The sequence below is a fragment of the Tachyglossus aculeatus genome, chromosome 3 (genome assembly GCF_015852505.1).
Source record: "Tachyglossus aculeatus isolate mTacAcu1 chromosome 3, mTacAcu1.pri, whole genome shotgun sequence".
Classification (NCBI taxonomy): Eukaryota; Metazoa; Chordata; class Mammalia; order Monotremata; family Tachyglossidae; genus Tachyglossus; species Tachyglossus aculeatus.
Window position 1 is genome coordinate 81896827 of NC_052068.1, and position 25365 is coordinate 81922191.

Consider the following 25365-nt stretch of genomic DNA (forward strand, 5'->3'; position numbering starts at 1 on the left):
GCCATGACCTTTGGACTGTGGCTCCATGGAAAGAGCACGGGCTTGGGAGTCAGAGGTCATGGTTCAAATGTCAGCTGCGTGACCTTGGACAAGTCACTTAACTTCTCTGTGCCTCAGTTACCTTATCTGTAGAATGGGGATTAGGACTGTGAGCCCCACGTGGGACAACCTGATCACCTTGTATCCTCTCCAGTGCTTAGAACAGTGCTTTGCATGTAGTAAGCACTTAACAAATACCATCATTATTATTCCAGGCTTGTGCTCTATGCACCATGCCATATTGCTTCACTTCTCTATGCCTAAGTTACCTCATCTGTAAAATGGGGATTAAGACTGTGAGCCTGATGTGGGATAGGGACTGTGTCCAACCCAATCACTTTGTATCTACCCCACCACCTAATACAGTGCCCGGCACATAGTAAGTGCTTAACAAATACCACAATTAAAAATAAAAGCAGGTGTCATGGGTAAAATTATAGGAGCAGGTTCCTTCTAGTTCTAGGTATTTATCATTTGTTAAATGCTTACTCTGGCTCTAGCACTTTGCTAAGTGGTAGACAGAAGATCATCAGATCTACCACAAAAAAAGTGTTCACAGTGGCAGAGGGTGAATGTGGGGTGCTGTTCCTCCCTTCAGCACGCATTTTACTCCATCCTGAGGCCCAAGGCTGTGTTCTTGGTGTCTTCTGCAGAGCAAGTTCAAGAGGATCAGGAAGACCGAATATAGCCCCAACCTCAGATTTCCAGTACAGGCTGAGCAGCTTCTTCCCCGCCAACCCTACACTATACCCTCTAGCCACCTCCTCCCTTCCACCCACTTGACAGCAACACCCCTCTTCCACCCGTGACCCGCCAGCAGTGCCAGTGGGAAATTATTTCAGTGCTGTGCTTGGAGCCCATGGTAGAACAAAATATTTGTTAATTTGGGGAACATACAGAATAGAGTTTGTTTCAGCGGTGGTAATAATAAACAGATGATTTGATTGTACCAATTGCAGCACATCAACTCGGGTTCATTTTTAAAGACTCTTCTTTGACAGAACACCAACAGCACTGATTTTCCTGTATGCTTCATTTGAGGGCTCAGAGGAAGAGAACATTTTCATTTATATTTTTACATCCAAATTAAATTAACTCACGGAATTTTCCACCCTTAGGAATTAAAGTAGCAGCTCATGAAGTAATTCGCTTATGTCATTCATACCAAAACAGAAAATAGTGAAGCAACTTGGCACTGTTTAAAAGGCAAAATTTGGCTTTTACCATTTGTATATTTGTCAAAATCTGTGGCTGTCGGGATTATTTTCAGTTTTATTGTAGTTGTCATTTTAAAAAATTGAAAGTATCTTAATTAGAAAACAAAATTGTTAAGCAAATTCCTAATAAGGAAAAGACTTAGACATAGAGACTGTATTGGCATGAACATTTGAAACAAGCAGCAGTATTGCATTTGATATAACATTAGAGTTCTACGTAATTGTTTGACGTTCACAGTTGTACATAATTATTGTTTCCATCATCTCCATAAATCATCTTAGAACCATAGAGTTGAGTTCAGCCAAAAGAGCCGTCAAATATTATTCAGAATGACACCTTTTGGAAGGCACTGTCCCGAGACAGTGGCCGCATTCATATTAAAACAGTTAATTGGGCATATTGTTAAAGCCCTGGAGTTCCGTTTCCAAGTTTTAATTTAGCATTAGCCTGCTCCTTCGTTTCTACACATGGACGGATCTATTGTGAAGCTGAAAGTGTGTGAAAGTTATTGAAGAATGGTAGGCTCCGGGTAAGCGTTTCTCTAAGCTGGCCTGATTTTTTCTTCCCCCCCGCTGTAGCCTAGATGAGAAACAGCTGTTTTTTGTTTAAAAAGTTGTTTTGTGAAATGTCTGAATCTTGAGGTGTAGAACTGAGGTCACTATTAAAGCAGGTGCCTGGGAACAAGTGAGAAAGAAGTTGAGATGGACTTGGCTGTATAATCTTATACAGGATACTTCCCATTAGGGGAAAAGATCCTTGGCATTGGCTCATTTATTTATCATTTTCGAGGGAAAAAAATCTTGAAGTTAGTATTATTTCTAATACCCTTAGATTTAGAGTATCTAAAAACTTAGCCAGTCCTTAAAGGAGTAATCTTTTCAGCCTGGAAGAAATCAGAACGGTCATTTGACTAACTTTAGGAGCTGAGCCACAACGCTACTCTCTTCTTTGATGATCTATAGCAGTTTCAATTTACTTTTAAAGCACACCAGTTTTTTCACCTAAATTGTAATAAATTCTGCATTGAATAAATAGCAGTAGAACAGTGGATCTTTTCTTAAAATTTATGGAGAACTTTAAAGAAGCAAGGGAAACCAAACCAGCCTGATCAACCCCCAAATTACTTTTTTTTTTAAAGCGAAGAAAGAAGCATGTGGAATCACTAAAATTTTCAACCCATCAGGTATGTACAGGCAGAAAGATGAAAGGAACCCCATCTTCTCTTGGAGCTGCAGGTTATTAGCAGCTGTTCATCCAGTCGGGAATAGAGATTATCATGGTACTTTTTGCAGAACGAGAAGAAAATTTGTTTGGGAAGTTGGCTCTTCCTATCAAGTCAATATCTAATGCCAAATAAAACTTCCTTTTGCAGAGCTCATGTGTTAAGAATTGAGCAATGTTATGATTCCCTCAGAAACTCTGTATTACTAAAAGTCTATTTCCATTAAATAGAATAGAAAAAGTACAGAGAAATAGGTGGAACACTGCCATTGAGGCATTCGGTTGTACAGTACACAACATAAAAGTAGCTGTTTCGGGTCAAACTCTGTGCTTTAACTTCAGACGTGGCATTTTGTTTTCCTCCAAACTTCATCTTTGCCACTTTCAGGAATGCTTAAATGAATTTCCCGTATGTCTATTTCTTGCCGAATGCCTTTTCCTGAGATATTTGGAAAACTTTTTGCTTCTTTCCCTACAAAAACTGATGAACTTTGCTAATTTTTCGTAATTTCAAGCTATTTCTTAATGGCATTTTTTTATTAAGTCCCTTCTTTGCCTTTTGATCGTATTTATAGCAGAGCCACTGGTCATATGGAAACTATTACTATATACCATGTGGATGAAAGACTTCAGTGCAGCTAAATAAGAGTGAATCATTTGGGCCAATAATACACACATACAGTGAGAGACCATTTGTGTCAAAATGCTTAGTGTTGTTCCTTTTGTAACACAGCAGTTGAGGTTTATAAGGGCTTTGCACAAATCTGCTTTCTGTCACAGTTATGCATTTTGACAATTCTGAACACATGTTAACATGCAGTACCTTGCCGCTAGCCTTTACAGGAAGTTGGTGTTTAATTGACTATCATAAAGCCATGGATTTTTAGAAATGCCTAACAAGTTCTTTCTCTCTGAGATTTTATTAGCCCCAAGGGCTGGCAGAGCAAAAAATGAATTACTGCAAGTTATGAGATTGAATTGAAGTCATCTTAGTTCTTCACTTTTAGTTATTTATAAGTAAAATTCTATGGCTACTTAGGATTTGTTAAAAATTACTTAAGTACTTTGTTTTGTAGTAGAAATAGGTTCAGCAGAGGAAAGCAATAATTTAACTTGACCTGAAAAAAACTTCAAAAATCTTTGCCACGTAACATTGTCATCAGTGAGCTTTATTAGAGTTCTCTGTCCAGTGAATAGTCTCAGTGATGGAAGAGATGTGGAGAATAAGGATGAATAAATGGGGCCTATAAAGAAAAGCTACAAGAATTGGAACTGTTGTGCTTAGAGAACAGAATGATGAAGAGTGACTTTTAGCATTCTTCAAATATTAATTGTTAGACTTGGGGCAGAGGTGTGAAGGGGAGGTTGTGGGGAAGGAGGAGAGGGCAGATGATTTTCTGAAGAACCAAAGAAGAGGAAGTGATCTTTATCTTTCATCTGGAAGAGTTTGGATTAGTTAAAAAGGCAAAAGACTGAACTTGTGAGCCAATTGAAAGACATTATCAAGGAAGTGTGAGATTCCCTTCTTTGGAAACTGAAACAAACACCCATATTTCGGGTGTGATTAAATGCCGGAAAAAGAGAAAGTGGCCTGCAACTTCTAAAAGCCCGTTTCAACTCTACAGTGATATTTATTACTATATCATTAGAATAATATTGAAGGAATGTTAGTTGACATAGTCACAAGATAGTTAAGAGAAGAGTTAATTATAAGCCCCATTGTACAATTATCATTATTTTGTTGAAAAACCCTTTCCCTTTTGAATTTTTTTTTTTACAGCTTTCATCTGCTGCCTCCACTTCATGAACCTCTGAGTGCCCATCTGTGAACCATAAAAGAAGTGTTTGCATGACCATTTCTCTCCCCTTAGAAGATGCACTTTTGGGCTAAATGGCATTTTTCACATTTGAGAAAATAAGTTTGCTTTTGTTTGATATGACAGAGATACAGGCAAGATAATTGAAACTGAAATCTAGCACTCTGGAACTGTCATGTATAATTGATATTTCATGGGGAGATTACAATTCAGATACCAAAACTGTTTTCTGTGTCAATGGGTGTCTAATTACAGTGAAAACCCATCATTTTTTTCTGTGTTTATTGCAAACCAAAAAAAGTGAAAAGACATTATAATTCCTGGGTTTTTTTTTTTTCTCCTTTAGCCTATATTTCCTTGTTTGCAAAGAAAGAACATATCAATGAGTACATTTTGAAACATGCATGCCGTACAAAATACACAATTAGTGTTGGCTGTTGAAGTTTATAAATACAACTAGTGAGGAATATTACTTTTGTGGGATTCTTATAAAAGGGTGTTGGACCTTGGTTTTGCTTATAGCTATAGTTCGGTCAATTTCCATCCCCTGGAGTTCCATTTGGTGCCCATTGTTAGAAAGATTGTGGTAGTGCAGGAGTTACTTGGGTCTGAAGCCTATTTTGAGATATTTATCTCAGGAGATAGCATTAACAAGGATCAAATAACTGCCAAATGACATTTAAGGCGTCTGCGCATTCACCAAGTAGGCCTGTTCAATGCAGTACAGTAATTACTTTTAGAAATGAAAGTTGAAAACAGAGTGAAAGTAATGAATCTATTTTTGTTTGTTGCTGTCTTCAATGTGGGACAGTGGTGTTTACCGAGTTGTTCTGCAGTATTCCCAGGTAAAGGTGGCCTTGCTAAACATCTAATTGCAACAGTACATTTCCAAATGTTTATTCAGCAACTGCTTGAATTCAGGGAATATGATGGACAACGTGACTTTTGCCCCAGGGTTTGGACTACATTTTTTCCCAATTACCCAGAAAATTGAGAGAACGTCAATGTAAGAGTTCGTGTTGCAGTGCTTTGGAAAAGGAAGTTAACATTCCAAGATGAAAGCTAAAAAAAGTAAGCTTACTGGAATCCTTGGAATGCATTGCAACAATTTTATGGTTACTATTACTGGGCCCACTTAGTCTTTGGTCTAATATAGCCTCTGATAGTAAGGAGAACTTTGGGAGGAGTATTAGCTGTTTCAGGTTATCGGAAAACTGTTCATTATACTGCTGTGTACATGATAATCTGAAAGAGTTAATGCTCCACCCAGAGTATATTCAAAGTATCAGAGAGTTGATTTTAAATGTTGAGAAAATCGGCTTACTATTATAGTTTTACTCTGGCTTAAGTTACTACCGACAGGAAGATTACTTTCTCTAAAATCAAATGGTACCCTCGTGTTTTGCAAGGAATAATGTTACCATTAAAGTGCTTAATTTACTTCTAGGGAATAATTTGTCCAGTGGAAAATTGAAGCAACTATATTGGGAATCTGTCTAAAATTTAATAGGTAGATCTAATTACTCCTTTGACATAGCACTAGTATGAAAATAGGGAGGGACTATTGATCAATTTGAAAGTGACAGAATGATGAATCTATCTGTATTATGCAACAGTATCATTAAGATGATATCATTAATACATGGCCAGAGTCTCATTCAGGGATCATTGGAAGGCATCTTTCTCAACAAATTTCCTGAGAGGTTCACAGTCAGAATATTGTCAAATGCATTAAATATTCAAAAGGGAAAAATAATGTTCATAGTTTCAGAAACTTCAAGACTTTTAGTAATAATAATGATGGCATTTATTAAACACTTACTATGTGCAAAGCACTGAAAAAAGCACTGGGGAGGATACAAGGTGATCAGGTTGTCCCATGGCAGGCTCACAGTCTTAATCCCCATTTGACAGATGAGGTAACTGAGGCACAGAGAAGTTAAGTGGCTTGCCCAAAGTCACACAGCTGACAATTGGCAGAGCAGGGATTTGAACCCATCACCTCTGACTCTGAAGCCCAGGCTGTTTCTACTGAGCCACACTGCTAGAAAAGAGCACGCACACACACGTGCGCACACACACCCACACATCCACCACCACCACCTCCTCCTCCTCCTTCTCCTCCTCCTCCTCCTTTTCTTCTTCTTCCTTCCTCCTCCTCCTCCTCCTCCTCCTCCTCTTCTTCTTCTTCTTCTTTCTTCCTCTTCCTCCCCCTCCTCCTCCTCCTCCCCCCTCCTCCTCCCCCCTCCTCCTCCTCCTCCTCCCCCTCCTCCTCTCCCTCCTCCTCTCCCTCCTCCTCTTCCTCCTCCTCCTCCTTCTCCTTCCTCCTCTTCCTCCTCTCCCCAGGAATCAGTATATGTTAGTAATTAGGAAAACTAAATTCTGGATTCAGTATTTGATTTGTGTTTTTTTTGCGGGGGGGGGATGTTGACAACTGCATTAGCAGGCTATGAAGAGGACAGAAAAGGCTCATCTTAATGACAAGAGGGAACTTTGAATCCCCAAATAGTCATGATTATTCCTTCATTCATTCAGTTGTATTTATTGAGCACTAACTGTGTGCAGAGCACTGTACTAAGCACTTGCATTGTGTATTCACTTCCATTAATTAATATGAAATTTATATAAAGTTGTGTGAACTGTAAGTAACTTATGTTCTTGTGGAATTAATTTAACAGATAAAAAAAGCTTCTAAAGCAAATTAATGATGTTATTTTAATAGTCTTTGAGACTTCTGATTCATTTCTACTGTTTGTCACACAAAAAGCTAGAAGTGATTAGTTAAGGTCATTTTACTGTGTGACTCAGGGCTATCCCAAAATCTCCTAAATATATGGATTAATTGTGATTTTAAAACTCTCAGAAGGAAATTTTATTCAACTTCCCTCAATAACTTTCACAGTGCAAGAGCTTCTTATACTCCACCTAAATCCTGTTTGCTGTAATAATAATAATAATAATAATACCATTTATTAAGTGCTTACTATGTGCAAAGCACTGTTCTAAGCACTGGGGAGGTTACACGGTGATCAGGGTGTCCCACGGGAGGCTCACAGTCTTAATCCCCATTTTACAGATGAGGTAACTGAGGCACAGAGAAGTTAAGTGACTTACCCAATGTCACACAGCTGACAATTGGCGGAACTGGGATTTGAACCCATGACCTCTGACTCCAAAGCCCATGCTCTTTCTACTGAGCCACACCGCTTCTCTGATACATATTTTCAGTCCTTAGTATAGAGGTGGGCACATTTGGTCATTGTGCCCTGGAATAATAATTCCTATGTTTGAATACTATTATTCAATCACCACTCAGTTGTTTTACATTTTTCCAGTTTCTTTTTAACTATGTATTATAAATATCCAAATGCTTCACTAGGTAATTAATTGCCCTTATCTCCAGGATTGTATTAAATTTAATAACAAAAATTGGACAGTCAAGATAAACATTTGGAAATACGTTAAATCAAATCTGTGAAATTGTGAACCCTCTATTCCCAAGTGCAGTATAGAAGTTACACTAGATTGCAATGCTACCAAACAAAAGAAGCAATTGAGATGATTACGCAAGAGAACAGAAATTCTTAAAGGGAAAGTTAAACAGGAATAAAATGCTCCATGAGTATTGCTAGAATCATGAAATCCAATTATGTCCAATCCTGATGTGAGTCTATCAGAAAACAGGTAGATTTTTTAAAAATAATCCAGAACAGATATACTCCATATGTGTGTGTGTGTGCATGTGTGATATCAAGTGATATGTGAATACAAAAAACTTAGGGTTTTAGGGAAATGAATCCTGAAAATAAAAATGACTCCATTATAAGCCCCTTGAGACAAGGGTTTTTTCTTTTACCATTGTAATACTCTCCCAAGTACTGAGCTCAGTGCTTTGTGCACAGTGTGATCACTAAATACTATTGAATGAATTAATAGGCCCCAAATTATGGGCCCAGGTTTATTCCAAAAAAGTTGGGGCCTTCCATAGAATGATTCTGGGCAAAGGAATTCAATAATTCCACGATCCTGATGTGATCAACGCTTCCACCCCTTTAGGCTTTAAGCCTGTTGTGAACAGGGAACATGTCTGCCAACTCTGTTGTATTGTGTACTCTCCTAAGTATTTAGTAGAGTGCTCTGCATACAGTAAGCACTCAATTTTTTTAAAAAATGATGGCTTTATTGACTTCATGATGTTGAGATAAACAGTGGTCCTTTCTGGATGAAAAATACTTTGGTCATTGAATTTAAAATGGACTGGATCCTCTTTAAAGATTAACAACCGCTGCAGTGATGGGATTTACTAGGAAGGATTAGGATCCTTCCAGATCTCGCATCTAAACTTCCCATCTGTAACTTACATCCTATCTGGAAGGAAAAACTGGGTTGCCAGGCTGAATTTTTCAAATAGTCTTCACCAGAAAAATGATATCATAACTACCCTGTCACTTCACCACAAGAATCTATTTGGAAAACACCTTCTATTCCCGAGAAGAGAAATGCATTAGTGTTTGTCCTTTTCTCCTATTCAGCTAGGTACCAGTCCCTAACTAAAATTCAGTAGAAATTGACATATAAATGTAGTTGCCTATATCTACAGAATTTGTTCACTCCCTTTATTCAGAAACAATGTTCTCTTTCCTACTAAAAGCCATTATCACATTATTCAGCATTACAAAGGAGAAACAAAATGAATGTCAGAGATATCCCTGAACATTTGAGTAATGTAGAAATAATTCCCTAGAACTTGTACTAACTAAAAGACAGTTAATATTTAGAGTAAATCTTAAATATTCCTATGTTTTGCTGTGTCTGACAGTTAATATTTAGAGTAAATCTTAAATATTCCTATGTTTTGCTGTGCCTAATTCTGTTCTCTTTAATCTTGATCTGAAAAAACAAACCCCACTCTGCCTGCCATTGCTGAAATTTGATCAAAGAACTAGGAAATAAAATCTGGTTATTTCAAAATGACCACTAGTAAAGTTTTTTTTGTGGGAATGGTAGATTTCTTAAAATATGTTTTATTTCTGCTAATGGAACTCTGAAGTCAGCTTTGGCTTTAATCACAGTCAGAGAGTTTGGTGTTAGGGCAGACTGCGTTTCTGTAATTCTCTAAACTGATCCTGAGAGATACCGTATTTTGAGACTTACAAAGATAATGTCAAAAGGGCAGTATATTTAATTTAGGTGGTTCTGGTTTTCTGCTATGTGTTCTAATCAAAATATTTTGGTTTCATGGTACCTTTAGATGTATCTTCATTTATTTTATACTTAGCTTTTGAATTACTTATGTCAATTCGGCTATGTTATCTGTTCAATATTTGTATCTGAAAACATGGTGCTTTCATAGATTTTTGTGGATCTCTGCATTTTAGATAGGTTCATTTTAGACCAGCATTCTGTGGTTAATGACTCCTCTATCTCTAAAATGGGGATAAAATTTTAAAAAAGATCTGGTTGGAAACTGAAGTGTATGTTATTCATGCTTCGCAAAACTCAGAAATGCTTAATTTTTCTGCTTTGAGTCATGGGCTAATAATAGACGGTGGCAAAAGTCAGAATCTCTGGAGCCTCGAGTTGTATCCGTAGCTAACACAGTGAAAGAATCTTTGAAACACAGTCTATATACTTCACTCATTTGGAGCCACATAGCATATTAGCTTGTTAGGTAATGCTTTTCGGGGTAGAGTCAGTGGATGTAATAGAAGTAATTCCAATGTGCCTGCATAGCAGTGATGACATTTTTGGTGTGTTTAATAAAACCCTTATTGATATATTTTCCGGTGTGGTGGCTTTGGCAGAAATGGTCCCCCTTTGGATTTGTAACTAGTCAGTTGATGAAATACAGTAAACATTAATTTGGAATGGGCTGCCAGTTTTGGAAAGCCAGGTGACATTTTATTATGTTTGTACCGAACAGGGGCTGTGTCGCCTACCGTTGTAGCTTCCGCCGTCAGGGCTTAGGTGGCATTATGGAAAGAAAAAAAAAAAAAATGGCAGGCCTGAGAATCTCGTCCCCTGAAATGAAAGTCGAATGCCAAATTGAAATTCCTGCAGGATTTCCGATAGCGATGGGGGAATTGAGAAGCCCACAATTAAGCATATGGGCATTAAGATAATTGTCAGATCTGTTGGCGGACATGATAGAAGACAGATGGGTACGAATCAGTGCGCTCCGCTGCAGCACTCTGGGAGACAATTTGACGTTTTACCTGCCTGAGCTCCTCTGCCGTATTTGTCACTAAATGTGCTGCACAGCATCTTACTGAGTGTTAAAAAAGTGGTTTTTTTTCTCATTTTCTGTGGATCTGCGGTACCCCGGCGCCCTCTAGTGTAAAATAACCACAAACTCTGCATTTTTCGATGCCCCTGTCTCAGTGACTGCCTCTCCCATTCACCTTTGGTTGCCTTTAAATCGTGTGACATCTCTTGCCCCTTCAGGTTGGTGCCCATCGTGAAGATGGTGTGGCCCTGCGAGGCAGCCACTCTCTTGTGCCAAACCAAGTTCCGGTCCCACAGCTCCCAGTTCAGTCCGCAACATCTCCTGACCTGAATCCACCCCAAGATCCATACCGGGGTAAGTTCTCCAAAGAGGTTCGGGCAGAAATAGGGAAATCAAGCCAGTCACTTAGGTGAGTAGGGGCGTGTTTGAGATTGGCATCCTTAACGGGCTCTAAGAGTAGCAGAAAACTGGAATTAAAATTCATCACTCCCCCCGACACACAGCAAAAAAAAAAAAAAGGTGATGTGGTATCTAACTTCACAGTTGCATTTCCCCAAAAACTTTGGTTTTCCACTATCATTTGGGGCGGTAGAGCTGTTTGAGCAGAGAAGGGGAAGGGGAACAGTGATGAGGAGAAAGTTTATTTTTAGTATTCTACAAGGTTAACACAAATGAATAATCAATCAATCAATCAATCGTATTTATTGAGCGCTTACTGTGTGCAGAGCACTGTACTAAGCGCTTGGGAAGTACAAGTTGGCAACATATAGAGACGGTCATTCTGTTATGAGATCTAATAAGGTATTTTGCTTATTCTGTGGGAATTATATTATAAGTACTTTTTTCTATTAAATCATTGCACATGAAGATGCTCAATATAATAGCTGATATTTACTTGGATTCTTAATCAGAACATTGAGTGTGTGATTTTCGTGATAATGATCTAAGCTCATTGTGTCTGTTTATTGTTGTATTGTATGCCCCCAAGTGCTTAATACATTGCTCAGCACACGGGTAACACTCAATAAATATGATTTAATGAGTAAATTCACGTTCTAGCAGCCCACAGTAGTTTTAAACAAGAAAAGTAATGCTTCCAAAGAATTTGATAGACAGATGTTTTTTTAAACCTTAAACTGCCCCGCTGTCCCAACTTGAATCCCTAATCCAAACACCTCTTGGGTAAATTGTATAATGATGGGAAAAAGAGTTTGCACACATACACACACATAAAAATAACATTACTTATGCCTTCCTTATTTAAATGTATTAAAAGTTCTAATAAGCTCCCACTTTTATCTACTTAATATTGGATTCAGTGTGACCCAGAGCTGTGAAGGGTTAAAGATTGGAAGACTTTTTGGAGTATGGAAGTACTCTATTGATCTCACACCTCCATTCTGTGGAAATCAAAGGATTGCCATGAACTTTAAGAACATGTTTCCCCTGCCCATTGTCCTTTGCAAATTGTCATTTGGCTGGAAGGTTCCTCCAGGCATCCCCCTGCTCATCTTTCTGTTTTAAAACCATCTGAGATACTAAGCATTGCAAATGGCAACCAGCTGTTCAATCATATTTCCTTTACCATTATAATTGATTAGCAGGGGAAATGATTCAGTGTTTATTAGGAACCTAAGAAAGTGAATAAAATCATAGCCAACAGTGCTTCCATTTTCCTAAAAGTTAAAAGGAGGTGCTCACCTAATTGCCTCAGAGATGTAACATCTTCAGAGGTTGATTATTCTTTGAAAGTGATGAAACATAATTCAGTCATTCTGGTATGAGATCTAATAAGGTATTTTGCTTATTCTATGGGAATTATATTTTAAGTACTTTTTTCTATTAAATCATTGCACATGAAGACGCTCAATATAATAGCTGATATTTACTGGGATTCTTAATCAGAACATTGAGGTGTGTGATTTTCGTGATTATGATTTTCATTGCAATTAAGTTGATGTTTTGTAGACAGTGAAATTACCATCTACTCCAAAAGATTGCAAAATAGAATTTAACCTCAGAGCCAGTGCAATGAAAACTGGTTTCAGCAGGTGCATTTTGGAAACTTCCCCTCTGTTCCAGAGAAACAGAAAGAAATGACAGTATGGAAAGAAAGTAACCCACTTGAACAGCTTACGTTCTTGCCTAGTGGCAACATCCCAATTAAGAACCAGAATATTTATTTTTCCCTCTGTTGAAGCCTTGCTAACAGTGGCTTTCTCTCTCTTTCTGAAGGCATGCCAACTGGACTTCAGGGGCAGAGCGTGTCCTCAGGAAGTTCCGAGATCAAATCCGATGATGAAGGCGATGAAAACCTCCAAGACACAAAATCTTCCGAGGACAAGAAATTAGATGACGACAAGAAGGATATCAAATCAATTACTAGGTCAAGATCTAGGTAACAGTATATAATACTGTCGCTTCATTTAATTCCTTTATTGGACTTTGATGAAGTGAACAGAACAGGAAGAAACCATTTGAGTTCTTTCCTGGCAGGTAAATCTGCAGCCTAAAGGTCATTTCTGGTAGTACTAATGGTATCATTTCGGATACATGTACTCTGGTAATGCCTAAAATTGCTCCAAAATCTTCAATTGGAACTCAAAGCAGATTACACATGATATAAATCATTTGTGAAAGATTTAAAAAGGGTGATTTTCTTACCCATGTTCATGTGTAAATTTGTTTCAAAACGTTTATTTTTTTCTAAATTTCAAAAACCTATCACAATTGTATGTTACACAAAAGTATTTGAAAAATCTGTACTCTTACTGGCGCTCAGTTTTCAGAAGACATTTATCTTTTAATTTCCGTAATTGTGTATGTTTCAAAATACTAGAGCACGCAGCATTTTCCCTGGGTATACAAACTGCAATTTTGTTTGAATGTCTACTGAAATATTTTTCAATGTCAAGGATATAAACCCTGCTTTATCTTATTGAACTTAAGTTAATTTAAGAGAGTCCAGAGCCTTCACTACATTTATGTGCTTTTTGCTTCAGTTGCTTTGGATTTGAACCTCTAACACATGGGCCTAATGCTATAAATGGCATTCATTCAGTTGTATTTATTGAGTGCTTACTGTGTGCAAAGCACTGTAGTAAGTGCTTGAATTGGTTTCCACTTAATGGCCGTAGGCGTGGACTGTTAACTGATATTATGTGTTTGAAGTGCATCTTTGCTGGCCTTGAGAGCACTGCTTTGTGAGCACAGAGTATAGCAGCCAACCTAAGTATCTTATTGCCTTCCCATGCATGTAGCTTGATTAGACAGTTCACACTTGAGTAGGCTGACAGTCCTGCCTTTTCCCCTGTCTTTCAATCACGGCTCTCCCTCAGATCTGAGTTCCTAAGATATGCCCTCTTTCAGCTTACTGCTTTAGTGTCAGGTTTCTTGAGACAAGCACCCTAGAATGACTATGGCCTCTTCACCCACTCACAGCAACTATATGTTAAAGAGCCCAGCTTGTTGTTTGTCTCGTGTCAAATAGTGGAAGATATGGAGCAATCTGCTTCAAATTCAATTCAGGATGCACTTGGTGCAGATGTATTATTTCAATCCTGTTGATATCTAGATGTCATGTAAGAAGACAGATCAGATTTTTATGAGCCTATATATAGAAGCAGTATTTGAGCCCCCACTTGGTGCAGTGTACTTTTTTAATACCATCTTGGGAAGTACGGAATAATAGAGTGGCATGGTCCCTGTCCACAGTAAAACAGCAGTATTTTCCCAAAGGGCCCCTCTGTTTTGAGAGATGAGTAAACTGAGGCACCACAAAATATATAATCCTTTGTGCTCTAAGATCACCTTATAAATAGTATTGATATCTACATGCACATCACCAGTTCTACCTCCACTAGTCTGTTCTTCAGTGTGCTGCTCTAACCTGTTGGTGAAACCCTATGATTTGGACTCCAATGCATATTTCTTTAGTCATAGTGAGTTGGGAAAGGGTAGAAATGCTGGCTCTGAGTCATTATTGCAGATTTTTAACCCGCAATCAGATATTGCCATGAAGCAGCATGGCAAAGTGGATAAACACGGGCCTATGAGTCAGAAGGTCATGGCTTCTAATCCCAGCTTCACCACTCGTGTGCTGTATGACCTTGGGCAAGACACTTCACTTCTCTGTGCCTCAGTTACGTCATCTGTAAAATGGGGATTGAGACTGTGTGCTCCTAGTGGGACAAGAATTGTGTCCAACCCGATTTACCTGTCTCCACTCCAGTCCTTAGTACAGTGCCTGGTACAATTCTACTAAATACTACTAAACAAATACTACTATTATTATTATTAAGTTGAACTAATATCCTACCTTTTGGTAGCCTTTATAGAAGCATCAGATGAATTTTTTTCAAAACATAAAATTGAACATGGTTGCCATATTATAGGCTCAAAGTTCACCTGTCAGGCAAGGCACAAACCTGAGTAAATAAAAATCCCAATACAGTAAATGTAGGAGTGTTAAGTCCCTTGCAAAATGGACTTGAATACAGGGATTCTTCACTGAAACCGTGCTGTTGATGAAACAATCCCTTGTTGCTAGATTGTAGGATCCTGTAGGGCAGGGATCATGTCTACGGACACTTTTGTATTCTCCCAAGTGCTTAGAGCTCTGCACCGAATAAGCACTGAAATACCATTAATTGATTGATTAAGATAATCAGTGTCATAATTCAGTGTAATTCTGAAGTTGAGGAAAAACAATGTTTACCTTGGTCTAGGCTGCTGCCTTTAATGGGGTGTTCTAGATGTAGAGATGAGATAGTCTGGCCATCTTTGCTTCTTAATTTAGCCTGCATTTATCCAAATTGCCTTTCAGTTTGTTCAGAGTCTGCCCAGAACTAAGTGAAATGGAGCATTAGCAATTAACTAGCAAATTTATGCTTTTTAATATTCCATTCCAAGTTTGTCAGACCCCAAAGCACTACCTGCACACTTTTGGCACAGGATAATTAATCTTCTTTTCTATCCTGAGTTATCCAGATTGACTGTCTACACCAACTAAATTGACCAGCTTGCTGCTTCATTTGTGCTATGTGGATCTGGCCAAAACATGTTCTGCTTTGAAAGCAGAATCAAGATATAATTACCCCAAATTTAAACTAAAGAGCACTGTTGATATACGGACCATTATTGATTGGCCTCTCCTTTAAAAATTCTGTGGCTTAAATGAAACTTGAACTTCAAAAATATTGAAGATACCAGCTTATGCTCTTCCTCTAACCAAAAGAGAAGATGAGAGGAAAAAAAAAACAGTGACACCTGAGTTTCTCTCAATCATTGCCACATTGGCAAGATTCAGTGGAAATGGTACTTTCAAATCCCTAATGCCTTTATGCTGCTGCTCTCTGATCATATCAAGTTTTATTCATTTAACCATTAACTGCTGCTTATGCATATTTATGAACCCTTTGAAGTTTGGGTAGGCCATTTTAATTTATTGCTAAGGGCCAGTTTACTTAAAAAGGTCACTCTGGCACTGTTTAGTTATTTTTCCAAATCTTTGTTGTAAGTCAGCACTGAAACAAAAACTATTTGCGTAGCCAATGTATTTATACATGGATAAACCAACCCAAGTTAGGCATTAACTTGTGGACCCTTGGAAAGCATATGAACATTTTCAAATCCTCTTTGTGTTACCTAGAGAGTTTGAGCATCCCAATGGTTAGCTTTAGGACTCAATCCAGCTGAAAGATGCTTTTTGTTGCTGTCTTTTGTAATTTGGGCACTATGCCATAGCACAAGCACTTATATGAAATAGCTGGAAAGGCAAAGGTTAATCAGGGAACAGGGAAAAGATTTAATGGTGGTGGGGGCAGAACTAGGAAACCATTTTGTGGTAAGTGGACTTCCTAGCGTCATTTGTGAGAGGATGAAAGTGCTTTCTATCCTCAATTTTTCAGGACATCCTTACATTCTATCTTCCGTACATCCTAACATTCATTTTATTAAACCAGATACAAAAGTCCTACACTTTGTCAGAAGTGAGCCAGGGCCACATACCCCTCTTAAAGACAGGATCCCTTCTAGATCAGGGCAAACTGTTTCTTCCAGGAGGCTTTATCTTTAGTAAGAAGATCTCAATCTCTCCTCTTTCTACCATCCTAGCCTTATGACCCCTCTGGGTTACTTAGACTTTCCAGGTATTGCAACTTTGTCACTGGTGACATCAAGGATGCATCGTAAAGTTTCTCAAATGTTGCTAGGTGCAGAGCCTCCCACTGCCCCCCATATAAACGCATTTCATTTTCTTAGAAATTGTATCTTCAGGCCAGATAGCCCAGGGCACTGTGCATTATGCCCCACTGATAAATGACAGTGTCATTAATTTTGATAGGCCATCACCTGCAGAATAAAACTTCTATTTTTCCCTCCCCATTCACTGGGAAAGAAAAGGCCCCTGGATAGGAAGGGGCAGTATGTTCTGGAAACTAATTTAAGAAACTTACATGGTTCTTTCAGCTTGAGGCTTTTTTCTTCCCATCTCCTATCCCTAACTTGTGACCATGTCCTTAGGTAAGTCTGTCCTGTATACTGTATTTCAGATCTTCCTATACAATCCACTGGTTTCACCTGATAGAGCTTCTCATCTTTCTATATATTTTGTTGATTATCCAGATTGAATCCTGCCAGAGTGCCTTTTTTTGATGTGAGTTGCAATACTCACCTCTTCTACATGAGAAGTTTAAAAATAATATTTCAAAAGTTCTTCACAGACATGGTTATGCCGTGTATGTTTAGGACACCCTGGCTGTGGTGCTGCTTTGTGCAATCTAGTGGTCTTTGAACTACACTTTCATGGGCACATTCTCCTGTTTGTCTTTTAACCAGCCCTTGTGTGAGCTGTAATGCAGAGGATTCAGTTGGCAGGCAACTCCAAAACATCATAGCTATAGCATTAAAAGTTAAAGACATTCGATTCAGCCCAGGCTTAAGATGGTCAAGTTCAGGAAAAACCTGGCAAAGATGATCAGAGAACATTTCTTTTTCCCCACACTATTAGAAAATATGGTGCCCTTTTTGTCTTGTAGCAATAACGATGATGAAGACCTTACACCAGAGCAGAAGGCAGAGAGAGAGAAAGAACGGAGAATGGCCAACAACGCCCGTGAGCGCCTACGCGTGCGTGACATTAATGAGGCTTTCAAGGAGTTGGGCCGGATGGTGCAACTCCATCTGAAGAGCGACAAGCCGCAGACCAAACTTTTGATCCTCCACCAGGCTGTGGCTGTCATCCTCAGCTTAGAACAGCAAGTCCGAGGTACGTGTCATTTCAGCTTCTTCTGCTAGGTAACTCAAGCCATTGAACTGATGACAGATTCTAAAGTTTTCCACCGTGGTGAGCCACAGCAGTCCCCAAAGTCAATTTTTATGACAAAGTCAAGAGAAAGGGTCCAGGAGGACGTTAGATGTTCTCTCTGCAGGTTTTCAGAAATCTGAGTTTGGAAACCCATCTATCATCAAACACTGGCAAGTGAGGTGGGTTGACAGATGGGGGAGGACAGGAAGGGAGAAAGAATCTTGGACCCTCAGTCAGTTCGGCATCAGCCGATAGAAGAAAAAGGCAAGTAGCTGGAGAGAGTCAACCAAAAGAAAGCTGATGAGATGGCTGATACTACAAACATTTCTTAGTCCTTCTTCTCGTCTTAAGCTCTGCTACCCTGCCCCCCCATAAGGACTCTCCTTAGAAGGAATAACCTGGAAGGAAACTTTGACACATATAGAAGTTTCTGCTATCCAGCCCACATCTTTGCCCCGTTAATAAAGTCAATCAATCAATCAATCGTATTTATTGAGCGCTTACTGTGTGCAGAGCACTGTACTAAGCGCTTGGGAAGTACAAGTTGGCAACATATAGAGACGGTCCCTACCCAACAGTGGGCTCACAGGACACTCTGTCTTCTCTTCTTTCTAGTTAAATACTCCAAATATGAGAAAGGGAATCATACCCCTAAAATATACACTTAGTGTAACCAGTGCTGTAAAGACCCCTTACTTCTTGACTGCTGGGAAAGTTTCATTTCTGTCTTGATTCTGGAAAACTGTCACATCAGTGAACATATTTGTGGGGAATGAAAAGCTACAGACAGGTTTACACTGCTCTTTGCTTTAATATTCTACAGAAAGGAATCTGAACCCTAAAGCAGCATGTCTGAAAAGAAGGGAAGAAGAAAAAGTATCTTCAGAGCCCCCTCCACTCTCCTTGGCAGGACCTCATCCTGGAATGGGAGATGCGTCTAATCATATGGGACAGATGTAAAATGGCAAGTTTCTTTTCAACCATTTTGAAGCCACACATAGGCATGTGACATGGGTGTTTTCAAACAGTCCCCTAAAAAAGTATTTCCTTAGAGCCCCCGCTGGAGACTGGGTACCATCCTACTGGTTAGGTTGTTTTGGACTAAAACGCCTTATGTTCTAAGTAGATTGCAAACTCCTTAAAGGGAGAGATCGTATCTGCCAACTCTCCAACAACTTAGTGCAGCGTGCCTACAATAAATGCTCAATAAATAACATTGGTTGTTCAATGAGACCACCCCAAGCCTGGAGCTGGATCTGGCCAAGTTGGGATATGCTTTAGCCTGTAACTCTCCACTCACCAGGAAGCAGCATGGCATAGTGGATAGAGCATGGGCCTATCAGGAGATCATAAATTCTAATCCCCTCTTTGCCACTCTCCCGCTGTATGACGACGAGTAAGTCATTTACCTTCTCTGGGCCTTAGTTACCTCGTGTAAAAATGGGGATTAAGACTGTAAGCCCCCTGTGGGACAGGGACTGTGTCCAAGCTGATTGCCTTGTATCTACCCCCGTGCTTAGAACAGTGTCTAGCAAATACCACAATTATTATCATCATTATAGGGGTTTTTTACCTACTTGTAGAGAGAATGTTAGCGATATGAGAGAGGGAATGAACTATTTTACCTCTCAACCCCCTACTTATCTACTCTACTTACATGTAGAGTGAGAGATCATGGATTTTTCAGTTCCTGTATTCATCATTTACTTATCGCCCATGGCAGCCAATCTGCAAATCTATTTCTCAATATAGTAAAAATAAGCTTTTGAAACAAAGGCTTTGATGAAGCCTTTGGTAAGACCTATTGCCTCTGGTGTATACGTGAAATGAGCTATATGGCATCAGACATTGAAGCCAAGCTCTTTGCAAACTTCCCCAGTTCCCTAGCATTTCAACTTTGATTTAGAAGTCTCGAAACTCTTTCTGAATAAGACTTCTTCCCCCATTTAATTGTATTGATTTTACTTCTTCTTCCTTCGCAGGTCCAAGTTGCTACATTTCTTCGTTTAAACAAGAGACCACTTCCTTAACAGCTGTATTATCTTAAACCTACATAAACACTTCTCCTTAATCCCCCTTTTTTGTAATATAAGACAAGTCTGAGTAGTTACGAATCACAGACGCAAGAGATTATCAGCATTCCCGATTATTGAAACAAAAAAAAAAGTGCAACTTGAGGGGACAACTCTCTTTAACATATCATTCAGAATGTTTAAGCAGGATGTTGCAAGCTGCATCGCGCAGCCTAGAGACTGAATGGCAATCTTCTCCACACTGTGGAACAATGCATTTGTGCCTAAACTTCTTTTGGAAAAAAAAAATAAATAATTAATTTGTAAGTCTGAAAAAAATATTTAATTTAAAAATTGTAAACTTGCAATAATGAAAAAGTGTACTTCTGAAGAAAACTACATGAACGTTTTTGTTGGTGTTCTAGTCAGCTAGTGTTTATACTTACTGGATATTAAAAGGGTAGCTTTGCTTCCCTGCTACTTACAAAACCAGCAAACGTCCTAATGAAAATGAAGTGATGACATTAGCCATTCCTTAGGGTAGGAGGAACAGATGGATCTTATAGACCTATGACAAATATATATATATAAATATATATATAAATATATATTAAAAATTTAGTGACTATGGTAAGCTTTTGTTCATTTGTTTCAGACTTTTTTCTCCTGTAAAAAAATAGTACCGATTAACTTTTTTAAAAAAGATTTTACTGTAAATACCGATTTTTTTGTCTTATTTCTGCCTTTCTCCCCTGTTTTGTTATTGTGACCTGTAGTGCCAACTCCTTCTCTGGAGGGGTATTACAGGATGAAATGCTGGCCCTGATGTTGCTTCTCATTCATAACTAAGTAGACAATTGTTTCTCCAGTCTTTTGGGAACACAGAACTTGAAAGTTACATCACGTGTAGATATTACAAGCAGCATTACCAAGACGTGGCAGAATATGAGCTGGTCGGAATCGTAATGCTGCTCTCGTGGCCCTAGTCTGGGATTTTCAGAGGTACACGGTTAGAATGCTACAATGTTACCACTGTGCCTTCCAATGTTTATATCATCAGAAACATAACATAATCAAAGTGGCTGTGATTTAACAAAACAATTAAAGTGTTACCTACATGTGTAGCCTAAGTAGTGTGCAGTGAGGCGTTTCTGAATACATGGTCAGATTTTTGAGGGGGGGAACAATCAAAAGCAAATTGCAAGTAGTGTGACAGATCTGATTGATTTTCCTATTTTTTTTTTCTTTTGCTAAGTGGATTTACTGCACTGTAGACCACTTAACCGCCTCCTCCTTATTTTGAAAAAATGCCAATTTCCAATCATCATGCAGCATTATAACAAGCCTTATGAGTCCTATAGCATTAAGTTGCACTTTCTTGAGGAGGGGGAGTACAGTATTTCTCTGGCCAGTATGAGTGAAGTTTATACTTAACATATTTGATAGTCACATAGATCAAGCTATGGCACAGCAACTCATCAGATAACTAGCTTTGAAGTCTGGGCACGGTTGAACCAACTTCCCTAGTGAATCTTATAATGATCGACTTTGGTGTACAGTACAGTTAACAGATAGTGCTCCTAGTTAAGTATTTGTCAGCATCCTTTTGTCTCTAATTCTAGTTTATATTTTTACAGCCACACAAACTTGGCATGTATTTAAAAAAGATTCCCTGTTCAAGTAGATTTTCCACCTATCAGCACTGAGTAAAATGCCATAAATCCATAAAAATGGTCTAAATGTTCCATCTGTTCTCCTGTTTTGCCAGTTCTATAGTAATGAAAAATACATTTGTAAATTTTATGCAACAAATGGCAAACGTATCATTATTTTGAGATTGTGTATGTAAAAGTTATATTTTTACATGTAGGCTCTTGTTATGTGTTTTAATACATTGTATCTGTTTTTTGTTTAAAAAAATCTGTGTGGTTGAAAGTCTCATTGAAATGAGATAGTGAGATACAAAATTCTGAATTTTGTTTGTTTCTGAAGACATGAACGACAAATAAGATAGTTATCATGTGATCACCTTTTACATACCCATTAACATTTTGATTAGCTATGTATGTTGACAACTGTAAATATGTTCAGTAGCAGTAAAGTTAAACTAAAATGCTTTGATTTGTTAAGTTTCTAAAATGTGGAGGTGGATTAAAAACCTTAGAAATACAGCAGAGATCCATTTTGGTCAACTAGAAAAAAAAAAAGTATATTAAGAGGGACAGGTTTACATGAGTGAAGGTATGAAAAGCAAAATCACCCAAAGCCTAAAATGATTAAACTTTTGATTGTTTCTTCAATAAGTGTAAAGGTTTCCATTTCAGTGGTACATTATGCATTCAGACTGTATGCTCTACCAAGAAGATTGGAAGGAGCCATTTTATATAGAAAACAGGTTACCCATTTTGATCACATTCAGGATATGTGGGCACAATAATATGTGTTCATTTGGGGAGGAACTGGAAATAGTCCTTTGATTTGTAACAATTCCTAAAACTGCACTCATCATAAATGTTCTCATAAAGGTGCTTCAGAAAATGAGATTAAAACTGAAAATCTGCAAACGAAAGGAAACTGAAGGTAGCTGATGTTTTAAATTGGTGCTTTCTATTTTGTTCTCACTCAGAATGAGAAAACGTTTAGACATTTGTCCTCACATTTGTTATTGGATTTCTTACTCTCTGGTGCAAGTCTCTTTACAGTAGGATTCCCTTTCAGTAAAAATGCAACCTTTTTCATCTCTACCCAATTTCCTAATAGTTTAAGCCGGGGGGAGGGGGGCGGGGGGGCATAGCTGACTCCAAGACTTGCTCTGGAAGTACCATTTTTTAAGAAATTTTATATTTTTTTTAATGGAAAAAGGGAGGGGAGAGAAATGATTTGTTGGGTTTGTCTTTGCTTTTAAGATGCCAAACAGAGGTAAGATATTGGTGTTCTGCACTGGACTTGTGTCAAACATTTAGCACCACAAATTTGGGTAAAAAGTACAAAAATCTCACAAGGTCAATATTTCATTTGTGTTGCTTCATAGGCTAGGAACTGTTTTCAAAAACTATGTATTTCAGAAACCAGTTTTGAATACTTGATCCACCTCCACATTCAAGCAATTTATGAATATGCAGAATAGGGATCTGTTCACCTAGAAAATTTTTACCATTTGTCTTCTGTGTAGCTGCAAGGAACACTAATGTTTATACAACTGTCAGTCCTACCAGTGATGCAACTTGTTCTGATTCAGTCTTCCGATTTCTTTCTTTTGTTTTCCTCTTTCCCTTTTTAACGTTGTTGAGGAGTTGTGGGGGGAGGAAAAAGCTGAGGAGAAGAGAATTTTCATCTTTGTATCCAACGGGCCTATTGTAGTCTGCAAAAGTGAACATTAGTCAGGAGGGAAACAATTTCAACATAAACAAGCACAAAAACAAACTTGGTCTGCTGGCTGCCTGGGAAAGAAGGTCAAGATGAAATATGAATTCCAAGGCCTTTGGGCCTCTCGTTTTGTTTTTTTGTTTTGTTTGTTTTTCTTTCAAGACACATTATTTCTCATGGGACTTGAAGTTGATTCATCTTGTGCAGTGCTGGTTTGACCATACTCATTTCAAGTATTATAGACATATGTAATGGTGAAAATATATGAACTGTGGCCTTTTTCATTCTTGTTACTTGTGATGCAATTAAGTGAAGATAAGAAAAAAAAAAGCAGAGATTTACCATGTATCAGTGCCTGGCTTTTTGTTATAAAGCTTTGTTTGTCTAGTGCTCTTTTTGCTATAAAATAGACTGTAGTACACCCTAGTAGGAAAAAAAAACTAAATTTAAAAATAAAAATATATTTGGCTTATTTTTCGCAGGAGCAATCCTTTTATACCATGAATATTACAAAAAAAAAATTGTCAGATTCTGAATATTTCTTCTTTGTAGATTTTTGGAATCATTCTGAGTAAAAGTTTGTTACTTTATTTTACTATTTAAAAGATGTTATTTTACCATGTGTTACTGAGATGAAACTGTATGGTAGCTTTTTCTTTTTAGTTGTAGGTCGCAGTGGGGAAATGTTTTGCGACTGTACACATAGCTGCAGCAGTAAAAACATAAAAAAAAGTTTAAAAAAAGGAAAAAAGGAAAAAGCAAAAAAAAAATATAAACAGTTACACCTTGTTTTCAATGTGTGGCTGAGTGCCTCGATTTTTTCATGTTTTTGGTGTATTTCTGATTTGTAGAAGTGTCTAAACAGGTTGTGTGCTGGAGTTCCTTCAAGAAAAAAAAACACAGCTTGATGTAGGCCATTACTTGTTTCTCATCTGTAGTTATTCGATGCAGTCATGTACATGACCGTTCTGTAGCAATAAATGTGCCATTTTTATAAACTGTTTCCGACACTTGTTTCATTTCATTTTGCATATGTCCATATAAATAGCATTCTCTTCTGTAAGTAAAACTGCCTCTATTTCATTTTGAAAAGTGTTGGCGGCATTGACGGCTTAAAAAACTAAAATCAAATAAAGCCAAAGCACATGGTTGACCAAGGAAGAGATGCCCTAAAAGAAAATGGAACGGAATGCATGCAAAACAAAGAGAAAACTCTGTAGAGGATTAATTAATTGAAAGAATAGAGTTAATGGGCGTGTGAGACTGAAGCTGTGCACTTGAAGAGCTCTGAACTCCGCCGTGTCTTGATGTTGTGTTGCAGACTGCTCTGTCCAGTCAACCTTAACGTTCTTGGATCGCTCTGCTGGCTGTTTGGCAGAAACTTCTCTTGCTAGATCTCTTTCAGTCAAAATCTGAGATGAACAATTTATTTTTTGATCTCTCCATTAGAAGCTGACTATTGTAAACCACAGTCAAAAATCTCAGTGTATCTACACCTTACAAAAAAAAATCACTTCTGGTTTGTCCCTGCCGGATGCGATCCAACCAGATGTCAACCATCAGACCTTTGTCTAACTTGTACAAATGGATTTGCGTCCCAGATTATATGGAAGGAAAGTTGTACATATTAAAATGGTTCAGTGTTCTGTACTGTAAGTAATATTTTTGTAGACTAGGCACCGTTCCTTCTGTGGCAAAACTCTGAGGCTATTTCAACACCGCATTTTAGGAATGTTCTACAGTGTACGCACTGGACGAGGAGGCCTACACCAGAACAGCACCCTACAAAATGCTTGTCTAACTCAGTACACAGTATAACTCTGGAACTTCTCCGTCATCGCTCTTGTATTATTGCTAATGAGGTGAGGTGACTAGTTCACTTGAATGAAAACGTGCTGACGACACTTGCTTCACACGTGAACTGCCCTCCACGAGAAAATGTTGGGAGGTGTTTTTTTTTTTTTGTTCGTTTGTTTAGTTGTTTGCATATATTTTAAAATCTTGAAATTTCCAAAGATTTTGGTTAACGCCTTTTATCTTATATATCATTTGGGATGTTCTTATGTTCTTCAAATGTGTGTTTTAAATATATAAAAAAGCCACAAATCACAAGTCTTTTAGTATTATATTTCCCCACGTAATCCTGCAAGAAAGGATACA

The 25365-nt window shown here is 38.2% G+C and overlaps 1 protein-coding gene across 12 annotated transcripts in view; it reads left to right on the forward strand.

Annotated features, from left to right (window-relative positions):
• Positions 1–24206, forward strand: part of TCF4 (transcription factor 4) — a 435364-nt gene extending 411158 nt beyond the window's left edge. For 8 of the 12 annotated variants that reach the window (XM_038743885.1, XM_038743886.1, XM_038743884.1 and 5 more), the window contains 5 exons: positions 10740–10875; positions 12757–12919; positions 17559–17788; positions 18651–18791; positions 19810–24206. In XM_038743885.1, coding sequence (XP_038599813.1) covers positions 10740–10875; positions 12757–12919; positions 17559–17788; positions 18651–18787 — 666 coding nt within the window. In that variant the 3' untranslated portion in view covers positions 18788–18791; positions 19810–24206. The remainder of the gene's footprint in view (positions 1–10739; positions 10876–12756; positions 12920–17558; positions 17789–18650; positions 18792–19809) is intronic. The other 4 variants (XM_038743888.1, XM_038743889.1, XM_038743894.1 and 1 more) reach the window with 1 other exon arrangement.
• Positions 24207–25365: the final 1159 nt, after the last annotated feature.